The 20,349-nt window shown below is 36.1% G+C and overlaps 1 protein-coding gene across 1 annotated transcript; it reads right to left on the bottom strand.

Annotated features, from left to right (window-relative positions):
- Positions 1-244: 244 nt before the first annotated feature.
- LOC109210992 lies at positions 245-10,659 on the bottom strand. Its single transcript, XM_019374479.1, has 10 exons — positions 10,446-10,659; positions 10,268-10,337; positions 10,048-10,176; positions 9,883-9,946; positions 9,701-9,788; positions 6,426-6,510; positions 6,114-6,170; positions 3,505-3,612; positions 1,169-1,239; positions 245-782 (listed from the first exon to the last, which is right to left on the bottom strand). The coding sequence occupies exons 1-10, from the start codon at positions 10,550-10,552 to the stop codon at positions 347-349; spliced, it is 1,215 nt and encodes a 404-aa protein (XP_019230024.1). The 5' UTR covers positions 10,553-10,659; the 3' UTR covers positions 245-346.
- Positions 10,660-20,349: the final 9,690 nt, after the last annotated feature.

Below are 20,349 nucleotides of genomic sequence, written 5' to 3'. Positions count from 1 at the left end.
AAACTATACATCTGTTCACAACAGCTATATGAACAAGGAAAAAAAGGCAGCTCGGTGCACTAAGCTCGCGCTATGCGCAGGATCCGGGAAGGGCTGGACCACAAGAGTCTATCGTACACAGCCGTACCCTGCATTTCTGCATGAGACTGTTTCCACGGCTCGAACCCGTGACCTTCTGGTCACATGGAGGCAACTTTACCAGTTACGCCAAGGCTCCCCTTCAATAAGAAAGAAAAAATGAATACAAGGACATCACTATGCTATAGTTAACATTTACTGGCCGTGACAGTAATCAATTTGAATTTTCCACACAGCAGACTTAGGTCTGTTTGATTACATAGAAACCTTATTTGCACAAGTATGAAATTTTAAACATCCTTATGCTAGACCGCTGATATGATTTTACATAAGGAAGCAAGTCAAGTGGCTTCATCGTTTCAGTGATGTCGGATACAACTAAATTTTCCTGTTCTGCCAATGAAAGGAAATAATTAAATGTGTCAATATTGCGAATTACTGAAGCAATATATGCAAGAGGCCCTTGTCCTAGTCCAGGTGACAAATGCTCAACATGTGTATCACCATTTGTTTTTGCTTTTCCTGGGAAAACATTGTCACCTACGGAACTAGTTTCTTCACTTTCGAAACATCTCCACACAGGTGGACAGTCCTTGCAGCCATTACTCAAATGATGTAGCTTTGGATCCCGCTTTAAAAGAACGGCAAGGAGTTGAACAAGGTATGGGAGGCATACTGGATTGTATATCACATCTGCACCCAAACTATGAAGAGGAAAGTCAAAATCCGGTACTAATAAAGGAAAGATTGACACTAAGGCTTGATATTCAGTCGAGTGTATCCATCTTCTTCGTAATCTCCACCTTGCTATAATTTAAAACTTGTTATATCCAAATCAAATCTTATACTGAATTTTTTAGCACCACAACCTAGTTAGACTAATCAAATTAAATATAATATACCAATTGCTGCAGCAGCATTCTTTTAGACTCTTCATAAGGCTTTTAAGATTCATTTAGTTCCCTCTTTCCACAATGTTTCTAACAGTTAATCTGCAAATTCATTCCTCAAGATTAAAGTCTTACAGGGAAGGGACGTAATAAGCATGGCACAAAAACTAATAAAAGCAAAGTCAAGAGTCAATACTCACACTATATCTGGCAAGAATTGATGTAGCTCATTTTCTGTTGCAGACTCCCACGGCAAAGACAAGCACCGTACCTGAATACAGAAAGAAATGTCTTAACTGCTATCTTATGCTTACACTACTATACATTTCAGATATATTACAGGGTTCAACTTGTGAAACTCGCTAGTTTCTAAGTTTATGCTGAATGATCTCCGCTAGAAGTTCTCTATATTTTCTTCTGGCAGACAAATCTCAACTATGTGCATCGCCTATGTATATCTTTTTTCTTCCATTGTGCCCTATTTTTTGCTCAGTTTGTGTGGATTCTAAGAGATTATAGGCCTTTCAAATCAAACTTCCCTCCATGTGATTTTCAAGTCTATTACGTCCCTTTTAACACCTTCAGTAGCCATGGTTTCGCACCTACACACTGGTGCATCTAGAGGTCGAAGTAGGACATGACCAAACCATCTGACGTGATCTCTCATTTTATTCTCAATGTGTGCTACTGCACTTTCTGCCAGATGTGGTAATTTCTAATCTCATAAAATCTAGTATGACCTAACATCTATCTTAGCATGTGCATCTTCTTTTCTTTAGCATGTACATCTCAATGACACTCATCTTGCGGACATGTTAGACTTTGGGCATAGTTGTAAATATGAAAACTCAATGTCTTCATCCCAAGGGGACTCTCAGTTTTCAGGAGTCACTATAAAATGATGTCAATTTTCTTTTCATCTTCCAAGCGACTCTTTTCATCAGTCCAAATAACTTATAAAACTTAGAGATACATCATCTGGACATCCTACTGTGGCAATCAATTACATTCAGTAAGCCACTGGCAATAAGAACAAGTTCTTTGTCCAGCCCAACAATAAATATTTATACAAATGTTTTTGGTTAATTACTCCATCTAGGCAAAGCTGCAAGGTAGATTTTTGCAACTTCAATGGAGATATAGTACACCTGTGGCTGTCAGCTAACAGATATGAACAATGAACAAGAAAAAAAGAAGATTAAATGAGTTTAATAGCATTCACTTGAACTGAGGGCAATCACCTGTGAAACTTAACTCCACAATATGTAAAACTCCAGAATGTTTAAACTTATCTTCATCAATAGTAAAGCATAACAACCTATACAAATGAAGAACATAAAGTAGAATTTTCACCAGATTTCTCCTTGCTAATGTGACCTCTTTGGCCAGAGAGGAAAACCAGACATACATGTCCAGAAATCTAAGGCATATTCCACATAAGTCCATGAAAATCCATTAAGTGAAGACAGTGATTGTGCGTGCACATCTTGCTGGTTGTTTCATCTTGAGAACACTCGCCTCGTTAATTCTTCCCCTAGTTCTATTTATCTTGGAGCTTGGTCAAAAGATCATATACAATTGACCTTTCTAAGTACAGTATGTTTTTGGGTATAAATAGAATAAACTTTGAAAGTGCAGCATTATCATAATGGTAGCCGGAAGAAATTAAAACATGGAAGATTTTTCTTACTGGCCCCTCGCCATTGTGCTCTGAATTCACTTCATCTTTTGTTTTTTTGCTTTTCTGGTATATATATTTTTTCCTACATGCAGAAGTGGATAAGCAGAATCGCAACTGCCCTACAACAGCGTTTCAAGTAAAATGATGAATGATTATCCAAAACCATTTTGACTTCCGTGATTAGACAACAATATTTTTCTTTCAGAAAGTATCCAAGGGTATGATCTAGCGGTAGATGAAGATTAGAGTAGGTTCAAATTCTTGCAGAGGCAAAAAGCTAGATGATTTCTCCAAATTCTTGAAGACCTGTACTGGTGGTACGATGCCAGTGAATAGTCGAGGGGCGCGCAGACTGGGCCGTATACCTCTGTTATAAAATTAAAAGAGAACCAATTTTGCCCTGAATCAAAAACATCAAACCTTTTGACTGTTGAAAAAATAATATTTGTAGCATTATCGGATATCAGTAGGCATAATTATGCCGAATTGTAAAGTACCATGATTCTACTGTTCAAAAATCAAGTTGATAGGTCAGAATTCATCTCAGGGATGGTGGTAGAAGTAAACATGCCAAGAAACTTGCTGCCAAATACCAACAACCTAGTCCTACCTCCTATTCACATTTTGAAACAAGGTGCAGCAACATGCATTTGCTCTGTTATGGCTGTAAATATAGCGAGTACATTATCAACCCCTTAAACCAATGTCCGCCAGTTCTACCCAAGCAAGTTATGCAAGGAGCCTATGATTGTCAAACTAGCCAACTTAAATTCATAAATACATAATACAATTGGAAGAAATTCTGAAAGAAGACATGCAAATAAGCAAAAAGAAAGAAAAAAATTGAGCACTGACCATTTTGGTATCTTGTGTATGGTCTAACATATCAGTGTGCAGCTGATTTAGCTCCAAGTTGAGCTTCATGTTTGCTAAAGTTGATAAGTCACCATCTGTAAGTACTACCTGAATCATTATGGATAAGAATCTAAATTAACCATTACACTTCAGGTAAAAAATATAAAATTCAAAAAACAAAAAGGTAGTGAAGCTATTATAGCAGCTGTTGTTCCCAACTACCAAGAAGTATAACGAGACTGAAACATTTTTTTTACAAGATGCGCAGTTTTTTAGAGGAAGGATTTTTTCAGGCAACATACACAGCTTTAACAGGTTTTGTGAAGTGTAACACATCCATATGATGGTAAAATGGACATTACTTATAAAGAGATGGTCAACCAAAAATCTATTAATTGGCATTTTCTGCAACTTGGTGTATTATTAAATAACTAGAACCAATATGTTGAAAGTTAATCCTACTGAATACGAGGTCTGCTGCACCATCTTTTTTTTTTTATAGGGTAAATAATTTTATTAACAATGAGAAAACCCCTTATACAAGCCGTATACCAAAAGAAGAGAACCTACACGGGGGTGTTCATGGTTCGGTTTGGATCGTTTTTTCCCTAAAAAGAAACCAAACCAAGTAAGTCGGTTTTTCAAATATTAGAACCAAACCAAACCAATTAAGTCGGTTTTTTCTCGATTCGGTTTATGTCAATTTTTCGGTTTTGTCGGTTATTTATCGGGTTTTTCTTAAAATATAAGACATACACTACCAAACACATATTTCGGCGACCAAACTTTCAACGTAACACTATCAAATCAATTGCCCTTTGAGAAATCTATTATTTACCAAGATATATTGATGATAATTGAATCAAATAGTGGTGAATAATTTAAGGACTCAATTAAAAATATATTATTTTTAACATGAAATAGATTCTTACACTTAACAAAAGAAAACTACCAATCAAACTAGAATGTAAAGGTAAAGCACTGTACTAAAAGTGCAAACGATTAACATTTACTGTAAATTTTTTGAAACTTTGTATAAAAGTTTACATATATATAGGTGTAATTATAAATTTAAAATAGCTACTCTTATATTCGGTTTGGTTCGGTTTTTTTTTTATTAAAACCAAAACCAAACCAAATTTGATCGGTTTTTAAATTTCAAAACCAAAACCAAACCAAACCAAAAAGTATCGGTTTTTTTGATCGGTTTGGTTTGGTTTTCGGTTTGGTTCGGGTTTTCGGATTTTTATGAACACCCCTTCCTACACCAATATATGGTACTCAACAAAAGAGGCCCAATCCTCTATACAAATAGGGACCTCATGAGTACACCAAAAAGACACAGAAACAAAAGACTATCTTGCAATTTTACAAAATCTTATTCTACCTCTTCAAACGCCCTCCCATTCCTTTCGTTCCAAATAACCCACAAGATGCAACAATACTAGATTTTATGGCAATATTTGGCCGAACAAGTAAACTATTTAAAGGCGTGATCAGCACCTCATAGAACAAGTATTGTTTGATTAACAATGGTATATACTACATATCGACATAAATAGTCATTTTATCTACTAAAATTTTGTAATGTCTATCTCACAGCCAGTTAGGTCTCTATTAGGCCAGGTTTGACTTTTGACCGGTCAGATTTAACTGGATAAAAAATTTCACTTTTCAAATTAATCAATGATTTCAATTCATATACTGGGGTGGTAAATTTTAAATGCTGAACCAAGAAAATTATTAGAACTTATACTAAGGCTAGAAATAATGCCATCAACAGTCACTGAATCCACTACAACAATTATCTAATCGATCCGAAAGCATTTCCTGCAGGAGCTAAAAATAGCTTTTGGAGAAAAATTTAAAATCAAGGATCCAAAATTGATAAATCTAAGTGACCTGCTGAAGTCATACAAAAGAGAAAGAAGATTAGTATGTTTAACAATACACACATTGTTAACAGGGTTCCGCGAGGTTACTATTTCAGTAGCTCAAATGAGGATAACAACTATATCTATCCTAAGATGTAAATACAGACTATAAAGTTCAAGAGCTTACTAGATTAAGCAAAGAGAGACGTAATCTTGGAATGTATTACTTCATATTTATGATGGAAAAACTATGTAATGGGAATAGTAGACTAAATTCACATGATTACAAGAGTGCGTCTCTTTCAATTTTAGCTTCTACCGGTGCATTCCTTGACCCAAATTGTAGTTGAATAAATTGATAGACTTGATTCTAATCGTTATCCATTGCATGCTTCACATCCTACAATAAACCATCTGCATCTACTGTCCAGTCAATTATCCTCGCCATTTTCAATAGAAGGCGTAGAGACATATGCAATAGAGAAGACAAAAGCAATTGTAACTTCAAAAATACAAATAGAGATAGAGCAAGCCGATTCACAAATTTGATCTCTTCAGACCCTTCTTATTGGAGAACATCAAAAATGTGATTATGTCAACAAGGTCCTTGAACAAGAAGATAGAACATAGAAGCTTAAAATGAGCAGGTAGACATAATGTCAGCTGCGTTTGTCTAAACAAGAGTGGCACATTTAACAGAGGGGAAAAAAGATAGAATAGTAAAAGCAAACTTGCCTTGGAGGCATTCACGTGAGCTAAACAGACACCAACCAATCCAACACCTGAACCAACCTGCTTTGTTAATAGATAAAATACAAAAAATGGCACAAATGTTATAAATAAATCAACCTAACTAAATACATAAAAGAGCATTGCCGAATGACTAGAAAAACAAGAAAGGATCAAAAGCAGCACCATTCCACCTTGGAAAAATCCATCAAGAATAACAGAAGAATTATTATGTTTTAATTTTCCCTAAGACAAATTGAAGAGAATAAAATTGATAAACAAAGACAAACAGATGAATACTTTGGAAAGCTATCTCACCTCAAGACAAGATTTGTCTGAGAACAGTTCTGGAAAAGAAAGTATGAACTCCGAAAGGAACAGACCTGATGGCCAAATCGAGCACCTGTTTCAACCATGAAATTGAAATAGATAGAACACATTGATCAGCAGTCAAACTGGGAATAATTATTGTAAAAAGATTATGAGATAACAAAAGAGCAGAACTTTCACCATATCAGGCATTTGCGTCAATTATGTACCACTAGTTAATTTTTTACAATAATTATTGTGTGTGTGCGCGCACATGCGCTAATTTACATCTCATGAGGTTCCACAGTTACTATTCACAGCATGGAGATTTAGTAAGTTATGTACCACTAGTTAATGGCCGAAATACATGCAGGTAAAAGCACGTAAGAAGTCAGTGTTTACTGCATGCTATCACAATGAACTACGACACTAGCTTTTGCAAAACTTTTACCAACTTTCCCTTGCAACATGCAGCAATCCTAATTCAAAGCTGTGGCACAAACGTACTCCAAAAGCCAAACCTGGTCCCTCATGAAAGACAGTTTCAACCCATAAAATGTATAGTGCAAGAGAGCTATTATAATGTCTTCCCTATTACTACTATATAGAAGCCGCTTAGGAAGCAGCTGGGGGTCGTCATGCCTGCTTGCCTTTCAAGGGCAATTTAGTCATTTCGTGCGCAACCAAATTTTGAATAGTCTATTATGTCCTTTTGATTGTTAACGCAGGCTGCTCATAGAAGGATTATATAGTCATTTCCACCTAGACAACCTGAGTGTGGGCACCACGGTACTTGCCATTTAAATTACTGAGCTGACAGCTTTTTGCTATTGTCCAATGTTAAAGTTTCATATCCTTGAGCACACGTGGATTTTTAGGTTGAAAAGTACGCCCCATCTTCATTTCTCCTCAGCATGCTCAATTTGCACCCATCTTCACGCGCTCAACAACTGTAGTCCCCACTTGAAATTTTGTAGTCACTTTATAATATCGTTCCTCCGCTCAGTTACACGTCAACCCATGTGAGTGCAATGAATCCAACATTTTATGTTTACGAAAGACACGTTGGCGCTCTTCCTTTTAACTTCTTGAATATCAACGTTGCACTTAAGAAGTGCTATTTCATGGCAAAAACATTAATGTTAGCTAAATATTTTCTTTGATGTCAATGCGACTATGCATTGGAACTTCATGAATAAAATCATAAAGAGATTACTTAAGTAATATTTAGAAATGGCATAGAAGTATCACGATCACCAAATATTAACAAAGTATCAGCGAATGAGACTGTTAAAAAATTTCAAAGATAAAACAAGCTTGGAAAAAGAAAGATTAAAACTAAAGATCACTACTGGATGAAAGTTCAATGAAGGCTAGAAAGTTGCATCATATAAGAAATTCACGTCCTATATAATTTTTAGAGTAACTAAAGAAAACAAGAAAAATCTTGAAAACTAAAATATGTAGAAAAGGAAAAGCTCCTTCTTTTCCATCATATCCGATGTTTTATTCTATAGTAAAATTTTGTAGGAGTCATATTTGTGTATCTTCCTAATTATTAAATTTGGTTAGACTTAAAAGTGTATACGGATGTAAGATTGATAATCACGAACCATTATAAATATTTGAGTTTAAGAAGTTCTCATAATATAAGTTTTTATAAAAATATGTCCTGGTCAAACCTTGTAACTTATAATATGCGTTTGGACAATATTTACTTGAAATTGCAAAATAATATTTAAAAGTTCGGTTAATTTGGACATATAATATTTCAACTTCAACTTGAAATATTATTTGTAGAATAACATATGTGTTAATTTTTAGTTCGTTATTTATACTTCGAAGAATGAACTAGAATTTTAAATTAATATTTCGTTTGAAAAGTATTTCTCATTAAGGGAAGTTCATACCCAAATACAATTTGAAAAAAAAATGAATTTAACTTGATAACAAATTTTAAATTAATCACCACATTAAATTTTTATCGGATAATACAATATAACACAAATTGTTGGGCCCGTGCTAGCACGGGCAAACGGCATCTAGTCTGATAAGAAATCGATAACTCCAGAATTTTGTTAATGGGAATACAATTTTTATACCTTGGAGAAACTAGTAAGAAATACATGCTAGAAGGGAGGTTGTTATGCCACCTTACATCCACAAGCATCAAAGGGTGACTATCGTCAGTTAAAATGTCTAACAAGAGTAACGTTCATAAATCCTGATATTTATAAGCTTTTATGGTACTTATGAATTGCACTATGAAGGAAAAAGAGTATGATGGTAAAGAAGGAAATAAATTATCAAGGATCACTTGCTCTTTTTTCTTAAAAAAAAAATTGATGCAACAATATGTTTCAAGTAGATAGTAGAGGATCCAGTAAACATGCCACCTATCTAGAGTCGGGCTTTTGAAAGCGAAAAGCGCAAAAAAGCGACAAGGTTCATGGGGCTTGAAGCGAAAAGCGAGAAGAGAAGTGCACGCTTCTTTGAAGTGAAGCGCACAATTTATGGGAAATTAAAAACAATCAAACAGAAAATTACAACTAAAATAACTATTTCCAAACCCAATATACCATAATGCTGATATTAATTCAACTTCTCAAAGTTGAGAGAAGCGACTGATTCTCGCTAGGATCACGTTGTGCACCATTGTTTGAAGTGCAAACTTCTGTAAAGTGTATGGCTTCACCGATGAAGTAATAACCCCGTGCTTCACATCGCTTCATCACTTGAAGCGGCGTAGTGATGGCTTTTAATAACACTGATGTAGAGATTCCACACAATTAATTATTGAAGTATTTAGTAGATATCAGCCTGATGTGTAAACATACTGATAAAAGCTGGAATACACTATGTGAGACTAAGGTTCAAATCCCAACAAAGGCAAAAAGGCCAGGTTATTTCTTCTCATTTTTAAAAGGACGGAGTTACCCTGTACTTGTGGGAGGTAGCAGATACCTAGTGGATTAGTCGAGGTGCCATACACCACCCTTATCACAAAAAGAAGGAAAAATGAATGGCTTAAACATAAGGATTATCAACATGAGTTTGCTGTTTCGCATAGTAAAGTTAACCAGAAGGCTTATTGCTACACCCAGCTGCAATAAGAGAATCTCCTGAAGATAATTAAAATTATACGACGTCCAAAGATCTAGAATCTCTTAAAAAATGTATTTCATCGTAGTACCTGTCAACCATATCAAAGTAAACTAGGGCTGCATATCCTTAAACAAGCCCAATTCCAGTTAAAAGGGAAGAGAAAAAGGGGCAGTACATACCCTGTATCTCCTTCAAGCATGTTAAGTGAACATTGCAACGTGACTTCAAATTTCCTAGTTATTTGACAACTTGAGGGTTGTGAACAATCTGTGTACACCACATATTGGATACTCAATGGTACTAAATCTAGCTAAACATAATCCCACGCCAAAAAAAGGGAATGAAAAGAAAAAATATTCACCCTTGGGATGTAGAAATGAAACTCTTCTTAACGTTCTAGTGTTTCCTTTAGTCAATTCATCATCCTGGCAACAAAAAAGGAAGGCCAATTCCAACATAAGCCAATGCTGATAGTAAAATCCGATTATCATAAAGTAACTGATAAAAATTTTAAAAAAGAAATTACCTTCAGAGTAGTCAGACAATAAATATACATTTCATATATTTCATCCAAAACAACGTCCCCATTTGACTCGACTTCAACGATGAGCTTCTTCAAGAAACTTTTTAAATAATGCCCATTACACTTCACATCCTACGGCATTCAGAAGAGCATCCAAAATCAGAGAATAATTCGATTGTGGAAATAAGAAATTAACTAGAAGGTTAGAGCTTAATAAACTCACGAATTTGTTGATACATTGGTTCCAAATGAAACTTTGCACACTCTCCGTAATGGAACCACCTCCACAATCCCTAGTGTTAATTCAAATAATTTTTAGTCGAACGAAACTATTAGGAGGGCAATTGCAAATACGCTACATTTGGTGTTAGCTAAAATGAGCAGGGGTTGAAAAGAGTAACCTGGCAAATGAGATAACGAAATCCGGGGGTTCACAGGCGAGGAAAGCAGAGACTAAATGCAAGCAAGGAGTAGCAGAGTCTTGCAGCTCGTCTTCTACCTCCATCATTGCTCCGTTATTTCTCACTTTGAACTGCGCGTCTCACGAGTAAATAGAATCGGCACGTCAAAGAAGGGTTTAACCCGTACAGGGTGTCAAATTGGGTCAAGGTTATTACTTAGCAAAATTTACTTTTGGGACTCGAGAGACCAAAATAGGTGGGGAAAAGGGGTCACTGCCAATTAGGGGTGGGCATCGATAGGTTCGGTTCGGTTCGGTTGTGAATATTATCCGTATTCATATCGGTTATCGGTTTATAAATATACTAAACCGGTAACCGAACCGATAAGATATCGGTTATCGATCATCGATTTACCCGATTAGAATAAAAACTATCCAAAAATTCATGTTTTTAATCATAGAAATTGTGACCATACTATTGAGAGAAAGGAATTGAATTTTTGCTCTTAAGAGAAGAGAGATTAAATTTCAACTTAGAAAATAAAACTTTCTTTGCATTTGAAAATACCAATGAATGATCTAAATTTTCAAAGTTATAAGTTAATAGGAGTAAGGGATAAGACATTCAACAATCTAATCTTACTAACTATCTCAGTGCGGCCGGGCATAGTTCATAGGAAAATAATAAAATCCTAATCTTGTAAATACTAAAGAATCAGTGCAACAAAAGAAACAAATAGAAAAACTAAAAATCTGAACAATTAATTCTCTAAAGTTTAAAACAAAAAATCTTAATTGAAAAACTAAACTGAGAAATTCAGAAAAGTTTAAAACTTACTCTAAGGATTAAGGTCAGAAGATGAAGAGTAACTGCCGAGAGAATTGAGAGAATGAATCCATAAGGTGATTTTATATACTTAGTGGGTAAAATTATAATTTTGATAAAGCTTATTGGGCTATCGGTTAAACCGTTAATAAAATTGGACAAATCGAGAGCCGAACCGATAAGCCATTAGTCGAATAATATTAAATCGATATCGAACTATTTACCCAATAACCCGATACCGATAACCCAATAGCATTTTATCGATTCGGTTTATTGGTTATACCCAATATATGCGCAAGCCCTACTACCAATTTACATATAACATGCGTTTATACCTTCGCGGCCAAATATCTCGTTAAGGTATATCCATGCGCTATACTGAATATTATGGCTGTCATGATTGTCAAGACTATAGCGCATGTAATACATGTGCTATGTGTATGGCACATATATTACATGCGCTATATGGACATTTCATGTGTCTACGAAATTTTTTGCTTACTTAAGACCTAATGTTCATTCATGAAACAATCATTCTTGAGTGAATTTGAACCAATTTGCCTTTGTTATTCAGCATCCTTTATACATTCTTTCATCTTCATCAATATATACAAAGTTCTGTTTGAATCTTGCTACGATGTCTGATGAGTGAAAAATTAGGGATGCATTATATTGGAGTGGTGAGGCTATGGTGGAGAATAACTCGGTTCACTATAATTGTTCTCCATAGTGTATTGTTAAGGTGCTACTCACATTGGAGTACCACAAATTGGTATCTCTAATTTGTAAAAGAATGAGTGTGAGTAAACGTTCGATTAATCTTAAGGTAACCAGAAGATATATGGATTTGCTTACTCCACAAGGTGTGGCTTGTTATGTCGAGTTTAACATCGATGACGATGAAACTTTACAAGGTTTTTCTAGAACAACGGACGAATGCAGAGATGTTCTTGTGTTAAGCATGCTGGAAATGTACGTAAAGTCCGAAGATGTAAACAACACTGATATTCCGCAAACTACAGCTTACACTCAACTATCTGGTGGTATTTTTGGAGTTGTTTTATCCGAACAGTTTCCGTATGAAAGAGTTTGGCCAGATCTAAACTTATCTTCATGGGTTAATGAGGATCGAAGACATAATTTCTCGCCAATGCAGCAGCATAGAGGGTCGCCAAGTTTACAGAATTCATAGCCCGAGTGGTAAATTGCAATTTACCTTGTTATTGTAGTATAACTATTTATTTTATGTATAATAATAGTACTAAATCTTATATATTTCATAGGGGTTACCGGCCAGAAATGACTTTTACAAGTTATGAACCAATCAACAGTTAGAATCTACATATTTTTTGAGCAATGGATCATGCTGGTCCATCCTCGGTCATTGGCAATTTGATAATGTGCATCATAAAATATCTACAAATTATGAATGGTACGTTTAAGCGTTAAAGTTAATATATTCTGTTGAGATGTACAAAATATTAATTATTTTATTCAATGTGCAGTGAAAATGAGCAACATGACGGTCTTGTCCTAACTCAGTTGGGCGATGATGGTATTTTAAATCAGGATACTACAGATGCACAGAGTGAGGAAGATGATAGTGATTATGACAACAACGATGATTAGTCTAGCGATGAAACACCCTTCCCTGGTGAGAACAACGATAAGGAACAACACTTCACATATCAAAGAGACAATGAGCAACCGGATTTGATGATGGAGCATGATGCCACCACTCAGCATGCTTCGTATATGCAGACTCCACCTACCGTTAGACCAACGGTGTACAAGTCGCATGTGTCCTTTTATTCAAGGGCGATTCCCTGCCTTGATCACTTGCCAAGTATACCAGATATGGATGCCCTCACAAAGGGATCTTGATGACATTAGTACAACAATATGGGATGACAGTAGACCAACGGAGCTCTATAAAAAAATGTTTTTCAGTGACAATACTCGCCTCAGCAGGGCAGTGCGAATTTACAGCATAAAAAACTATCGTGAGATAGAGGTTGTAAAGTCACCTAAAAAAACATATAAGGTGGTTTGTCGTAGATGCGACCAAGGTTGTAAGTGGATGCTGCGTGGGAGAAAGTTGAAAACTAATATGTGGGTAGTGGGGAAATACATTGGCAAACATACTTGTAATGAACACGTTAAATGGGAATCATTTTAACTTGATCGTTGATTTGATCTCCCTCATCTTGATTTCGCACATTAAATCGTCCATAAGGTACAAGGTGAATGAGTGCATAACATCAGTTGTGTAGGTATATGGGTGTACCATTACCAAAAGAAAAGCATTTCTCGGGCGTAAGCATGCGTTTGAGATTGTTTATGGCAACTGGGATAAGTTATTTGCGGCTCTACCGAGGTATATGGCTGCTTTGCAACACTTTAAACCCAGGATAGTTATTTAATGGAAGCACGACCGGTGTCCTGACATTCTAGAAAACATATTCAGAATGTGTTCTGGATATTTAAACCATCAATTGATGGTTTTGTTCATTGTTGGCTCGTAAACTCTATAGACGACACACATGTGTACGGAAAGTACGATATAAAGATGTTGATAGTCGTTGGAGTAGATGATAGTGGCCAAATATTTTCTGTCACCTTTGCTATTTGTGCCAATGAAAGTAAAGAGACTTGGACATGGTTTTTAAACCACGTGAAGGAGTACGTTGTGAGACAACGTTCAGGTATTTGTCTAATATCTGATCGGAACCATGGGATTTTAAGTTCGGTGTGTGCTTTGGATGAATGAAAGGAGTTGTACGTCTACCACCGTTATTGTGTTAGGCACTTAAGGTCAACTTCCAGTGGGCTTATTCGAACAAGAGGTTGCATGATCTAATGTGGATGGCTGTAACAGATCATCAAGAGAGGAAATTCTTGATGCGAATGGAATTTATTAGGCAGGAAGATGAAGGAGCTTATATTTGATTGAGGGATCTTGAGATTGATATGTGGACTTTGTATAAGGATGGTGGCAGAAGATGGGAATTTTGTCTACAAATGTCTCAAAGTCTTTCAATGGATTGTTAAAGTCAGCCCGAGGATTGCCAGTCATTGCCATGGTGCATATGTCATTCAAGCAACTGACGGAGAGGTTCTTTGATAGATTTCACAGTGCATCCTCCTTGTTGGAAAGGGTTGTTCAAATTATGCCAAAACCGATGCAACAATTTAAGCGTCATGGAAGCGGTCACAGTGGCATACATATTTGCAATATTGTAGTGACCAAAATATTTTTGAAGTTCAAACTAGTTTGCATCGAGGACATAGTTATAATACCCACACCATCAATGAGAGAACACGATTATGTTCATGAGGTAAATGGACGATTTATCACATGCTATACTCTCATGCCATGAAGCACTTTCAACATACTAGTTTTAAGCGACGAGGTATATTGATAGAGAATATAGTGTGGTTGCATAAGCAAACACTTATACCGGGCACTTCCAACTATTGAGTTCTGAGTCTTATTGACTGCCGAAACCATTTGCAATGGTTTGTAACAAGGCATTTTTGCGTCGCACGAGATTGCAAAAATGAACGTGGATACGAAACCAAATGGATGTTGCGAATACCGTATATGCATGTAAATGTAGTCTATGTTTCCAAACAGGACACGAGCATCATAAATGTCCTACAGTCGGTTTGACATACGGTGGCAATTCAGCTCATGGTGGCAGTTCATCCAACATTGGCAATTATCAAGCATATTATTAGTAATTTTAGCAGTGTGTTTAGTAGGAACAAGTGTCTTTAATGGTGTGTTTGCAATATCAATGAAATAAAATTGTATTTCCAATAGTGTTAACCCTAGTTGACACTCAGCATTGAGAATTCAATATAAAACATAATATAAAATTAAAAAAATGAAATATTTTCATTCGTCATTATCGTCATTGTCGGGCACTAATTCATCGTTACTGTCATCGAGGTCTTCATTGTCATTTTCTTCGTCTTCTTGGTCACCATCTTGTTCATATCCATCCGGACCCAGGGCATCATAATCTTGCCCCCAATTATCACATATTTCTCATATTTCATTACTATCATTAATACGACCACTTATGATTACTACAATAATATGGCACTCCAATGTCCAATATTTGCGGTAGATATTTGGTAGGCTCTCCCACTCCACAACATTGGGAAAATAGGATAATCAATATCTCTATGAAATTTTTCATTCTCTAATAAAGCCCAATATTGATCCTCAGTCCCGTAGAGGTAGTTAAGATCATCCATTGCGTGATGAACGGCTAATGCCTTTTTTATCTCTAAGATCTCCTTCATCAAATGCCGAACAGCTTCTGGTTCATCTATGTGTGTGGAAATTTGGAACGTTGCAGACAATGCTTGTGGTACAGCTAGCCCATGCCAACGACATAAATAATCGCACCTTTTTGAGTATAGGAAAACCAACTATAGGTTTTCATCCCAAATTCGCACAGCTTTAGGCTTTGTAGAATATGCCTCCCCCTCGATAATATGCCCTGTGATTTTTAGATCTACGTGTATATTGATGTGTTTATGGACGTAAAACAACATACCACTTATCATCCACCAAATCAGTATAGCATCCTAGTATGTCTTTTTCAAGAAAGGGATCAATTGTGTTTTGACCCGTGCCATGTGGATCTATTAAGATACCTTCATCTTTCTTCTTAAATCATTTATTAAATATAAGTGGCATTTTGGAAAGGCTTGGTTAAATGAATAACTTCAAAAAATATTTGTGTCTACTTATCAAGAACGAAAGTGGATGTAGTTCAACATGACGCATGTACAATATGCGCTATTTAATTGCACGCCTTGTCTTGTCCACCTGAAAAGGCATGTATGCACTTGTACTGTAATTATTCCTTTACTAGTTCAATATGGAGCATGTACAATATGTGTTATGCAATAGTTCAGGAAAACAATACAAATCAAATGCACGCCTTGTCTTGTCCACCTGAAAATGCTTGTACGCACTTGTACCGTAATGATTCATTTACTAGTTCAATATGGCGCATGTACAATAAGCGTTATGCAACATTTAAGAAAAACAGTACAAATTAAATGCACGCCTTGTCTTGCCCACCTAAAAAGGCCTATCACACTTGTATTGTAATGATTTCTTTACTAATTCATGATAGCGCATGTACAAAATGTGTTATGCAACCTAAAACTACCCATTCTAACCTTTAAAAACCCCAAGCATGTTACTTCATTCTTTGCGAATCCTCACAGCTTAAACAACCAACTAATCTTATTTTTCATAAAATTTCAACTTCTAGCAATACGATATGTCTGTCTGCGATGAGGTCCCTCGGTGTTACTGCGGGATACATGCAATTTTAAAGCTATGCTGGGCCACTTGCAATCTAGGGCGCAGAGTTGGATGTGTAAATACATTGTGAATTATTAATATTCAAATTTATGTTGGTTATTCATATATTTATGTTATTACATGATACTCATAGTCATTTGGTATAGTTACCATTCTTAGGAGGAAAATCAATATAGTTTTGAAGAATGGTACGGTGAACATATTAACCATGAATACTATAAATCATGTTTACTAAACATTTGGAAACATACCGGGGAGTACGATATGAAGATTTGGAAACTCGAAGAAAAATATTACAACACTGAAAAGGAAGTAGCGTCATTTAAGGAGAAACTAAAAGAAGCCGAAGAAGAAAATAATCGGTTGCAAGAGAATTTCTGTGGTTGAAGTAGAGAATAATAGGCGATAGTGACTAAAACGAACACGTGGCTGCTTTAAGTGTATTGTTTATTTTACGTTTTAGATATCATGTATTATATGGTTCATTTTTACGTATTTTAATGTATGTTAATCGGTTTTTTTATTTCTGTTCTAATATTTAGTTAATCAACAATACTAAAACATAAAACATTAAGGTAATAATATTAAACATAAAATAATATTTATACCAAAATATTGTTTAATGTAATATATAAAACACAAGTTAAATATCAATGTGTCCCACAACCTGTATGCTTCAGTGCATTGGTTGTCGGCGCATACCCTGCCGATCGGCTATACTTTCAGGATCATCCTCATCCCGTCGCCTCTTGATTTGAGGATGCACTACAGTATGATCATCTGAAAGGCTAGCTGGATCTGTAGAGGAGTCCGTTGGGCAAACCGTAAGGTACAAAATATAAAGTATTTTCTAGGTATATAATTAATATATATATATATATATATATATATATATATATATATATAGAGAGAGAGAGAGAGAGAGAGAACAGTAATATAAAAGATAATTATTTTTATACTCAAAACTTGCGTCTCAGCTAGTACCTGAATAGGATCATGTGTCTCTGGCAGACCAGTATCACAGTCTACCGCCTCTGTGATCGGTGATGAAAAAATCTATAACAAACATACAAACAGATTAGATATTAATAACTAATATTTTGAGTATAATATTGGTGATAATAATGTTAATACATCCAAACCTGTATCTCAGTGGGCAGCGGTACGAGCTCATCGTCGGGGTGCTCTAGGGGAACTCTGAGGTGGACTGGACTAGATTAAGGTTGTGCAGCCTCCCCGAAAGTCTTGTCTCCTTCATAACATAATGAATAAATATTATCTTTTTGCTAAACAATAATACTATAATAGTGACATTTTAAAGATCGATAGGAAAATATACTAACATGATTAGATTCGTAGCTCAAACGTCTACCGTTGTGCACATATTGCACTGTACGGTCCTCTGCATCCCTCGATCTGCCTAGAAGATCATAAAAGAATGCATCCCTATCATAGGACATAATGTCGGCGCCCGCACTCGATAAAGTAGCCGATTGGCTAAACTGTAAAGTCCTTGGTGATACTAGTCTAAATGTAGGCATATCACCACCAGTATCGTTTGCCTCACCATGGTCATCCAGAAAACCCTCGCCAATATCCTCCATGGGTGCCTCAACGCCCCCTTGCTGGCCACCCCATCCGCACCGGCCACCCCGACAACGCGGGCTACCCCTTCCTCTCTGGCCACGCTTGGTACATCTACCCTGTGCTGGGGGCGCGCCTGGCCCATGATGGTAATCCTCAAGCGGAACATATACATGATCAAAACCTAATCGTGCATCTAATAGTTGACAATTGAAATTGATTTTATAATATTTTATCCTTATGGATATGTCGTCTAAGTGTGTCAATGCAACGAAGTAACAAAGTAATTGATTCGTTGATTAAAACCTTATAGTCATGATATCTAAAGGAGCATCGCACTAAAAGAAATAGAAGCAGTTGATTGATTGATTAATTGGAGTTCTATAGGCATGATATCTAAATTAACGAGGCATATGTTGTTACATCCTATAGGCATATTGTCTAAGTGTACACAATAGTAAACATAGAAACAAGTATGGCAAATACTTGTGCTAACATGGTTGAGAGATGTACAAGTGAAATGTGCATGATCCCTATAGGCATGTGTGTAGAATAGGAGCATGTCAAACAAATAGCAAGCAAAGCAGTTAAATCCTATAGGCAAGTTTTCTACCCGTTCATGCAAGAAATCAGAATACCCCAACCCCACTAATCTCCCCAACGTTTGTTTACAAATTATTACAGGCCCAAAATAATGAATATGGGTATAAATATTACACTGTTGGCTCAAGAGCAGGCCCAAATGAAAGTAACCCAGCAGTGCCTGGGTCTTCAACAGGTTCATTTTCACTCAATAGCAGACCTAGATCCAAACGCATCTCAAACAGGGGAGTATGTCCATTTGCATAGCCTAGGGCCACACATGAACTCATGCCGAACTCGTCGATTACAGATTAACCACTTAACCATATAAATTAACGAACCACACATAGCAATCAATTGAACAGCCCTGAAGCAACCTTATAGGGACAGGATTACATGTCATTCAACAAGATTCACATAAAAGCATATTGGCACTTGCATTTTTGAAGCTAGGATGACAGGGTTGGTCAAGCAAGGGCTTGAATATGAAACTAGGGAACCAGTAGGACTTAATCTCCACATGGTGAGTTTGACATGAAAAAACTAACAACATAGGTTCATAACAAGTGAAAGAGTATAGCATGCGCAACATTAGCGGAGTTGAAGAGGCATGCCTCTTAGGTTAACATGGTAAGCACACATTCATGCTTAGTTTCCATAACAACAAGTTTATAGTAAAGCATGAACCAGAATTAGCCTAGAAGAGACTCAAAACTAGGAATCTAAGGCATGAAGGTCTGATAGAGTCATAGTCAGAGAATGACAATTACACATAGTAAACAAGCAAGCAGACATAGTTTATAAAAGTCGATAAGAATCCTAATCATGCTGAATATAACACAAAGATTTCTAAGTCCAAAGACATCATGGTAGGAAGATATATCAATCTTAAGGTCAAAGAATAGACAGACTTCAGAACATAAGCCAGTCAACTATGCATAATAATATAAACCAAGTGTATTTGGGGTTTAACTAGAAACCTAGGCAATACTAAAGAATGCAAGATTGACCAAACGCCATATTAGGCAACATGTTTGGCTAGAGCGCTGAGACAGACTGGCATATAAGACTCATATAAGCATAAAGCAGGGAAACACTAGAACATACATGAAGGATTCATCAGAGAGTAATTCAATTCAAAACAAGTTCTGGGCAGGATATAATCCCCTTAAGAATACAAATATCTAAGATAAGGCATGTGAAAGGGTTCATGAGGAGCAAATAGGTGATTAGAATAGCAGGACAACTTGAAGGTAATCAGAAATCATTCAAATTGCACATATATAACAAACCTGCGTCGAAGCTTAAAATTTAAGCAGGTTTAGATACTAAAAACATAAAGGCACAAAATAATTCCAAAGCAAACGAGAATACCAATGGAGGAAAACAATAGCATATTGATTTACAAAAGCCTAAATAACATGAGCATACAAAGCATGAACACAAGCAAGATAGAACGGAATTGCGAGAGCCTCCGTACTTACCGGTTTGCAGAACTAAAAAGCAAATAAGGTAGAAAACTAAATACCAGCAGCAGCTCGTTTATCAGTAGAAAGGAAA

This window comes from Nicotiana attenuata, unplaced genomic scaffold (assembly GCF_001879085.1).
Source record: "Nicotiana attenuata strain UT unplaced genomic scaffold, NIATTr2, whole genome shotgun sequence".
Taxonomy (NCBI): domain Eukaryota; kingdom Viridiplantae; phylum Streptophyta; class Magnoliopsida; order Solanales; family Solanaceae; genus Nicotiana; species Nicotiana attenuata.
Note: the sequence above shows the minus strand (reverse complement) of the source record. Positions and strands in the feature narration are given on the sequence as shown.

Excerpts from the sequence above, each read along its gene's own strand:
- LOC109210992 (XM_019374479.1), bottom strand. The coding sequence starts at position 10,552 with ATGATGGAGGTAGAAGACGAGCTGCAAGACTCTGCTACTCCTTGCTTG. Across the intron at positions 9,947-10,047 it reads ATTGTCTGACTACTCTGAAG|GATGATGAATTGACTAAAGG; the intron begins GTAATTTCTTTT and ends TTTTGTTGCCAG. Across the intron at positions 1,240-3,504 it reads ATACACAAGATACCAAAATG|GTACGGTGCTTGTCTTTGCC; the intron begins GTCAGTGCTCAA and ends TTCTGTATTCAG.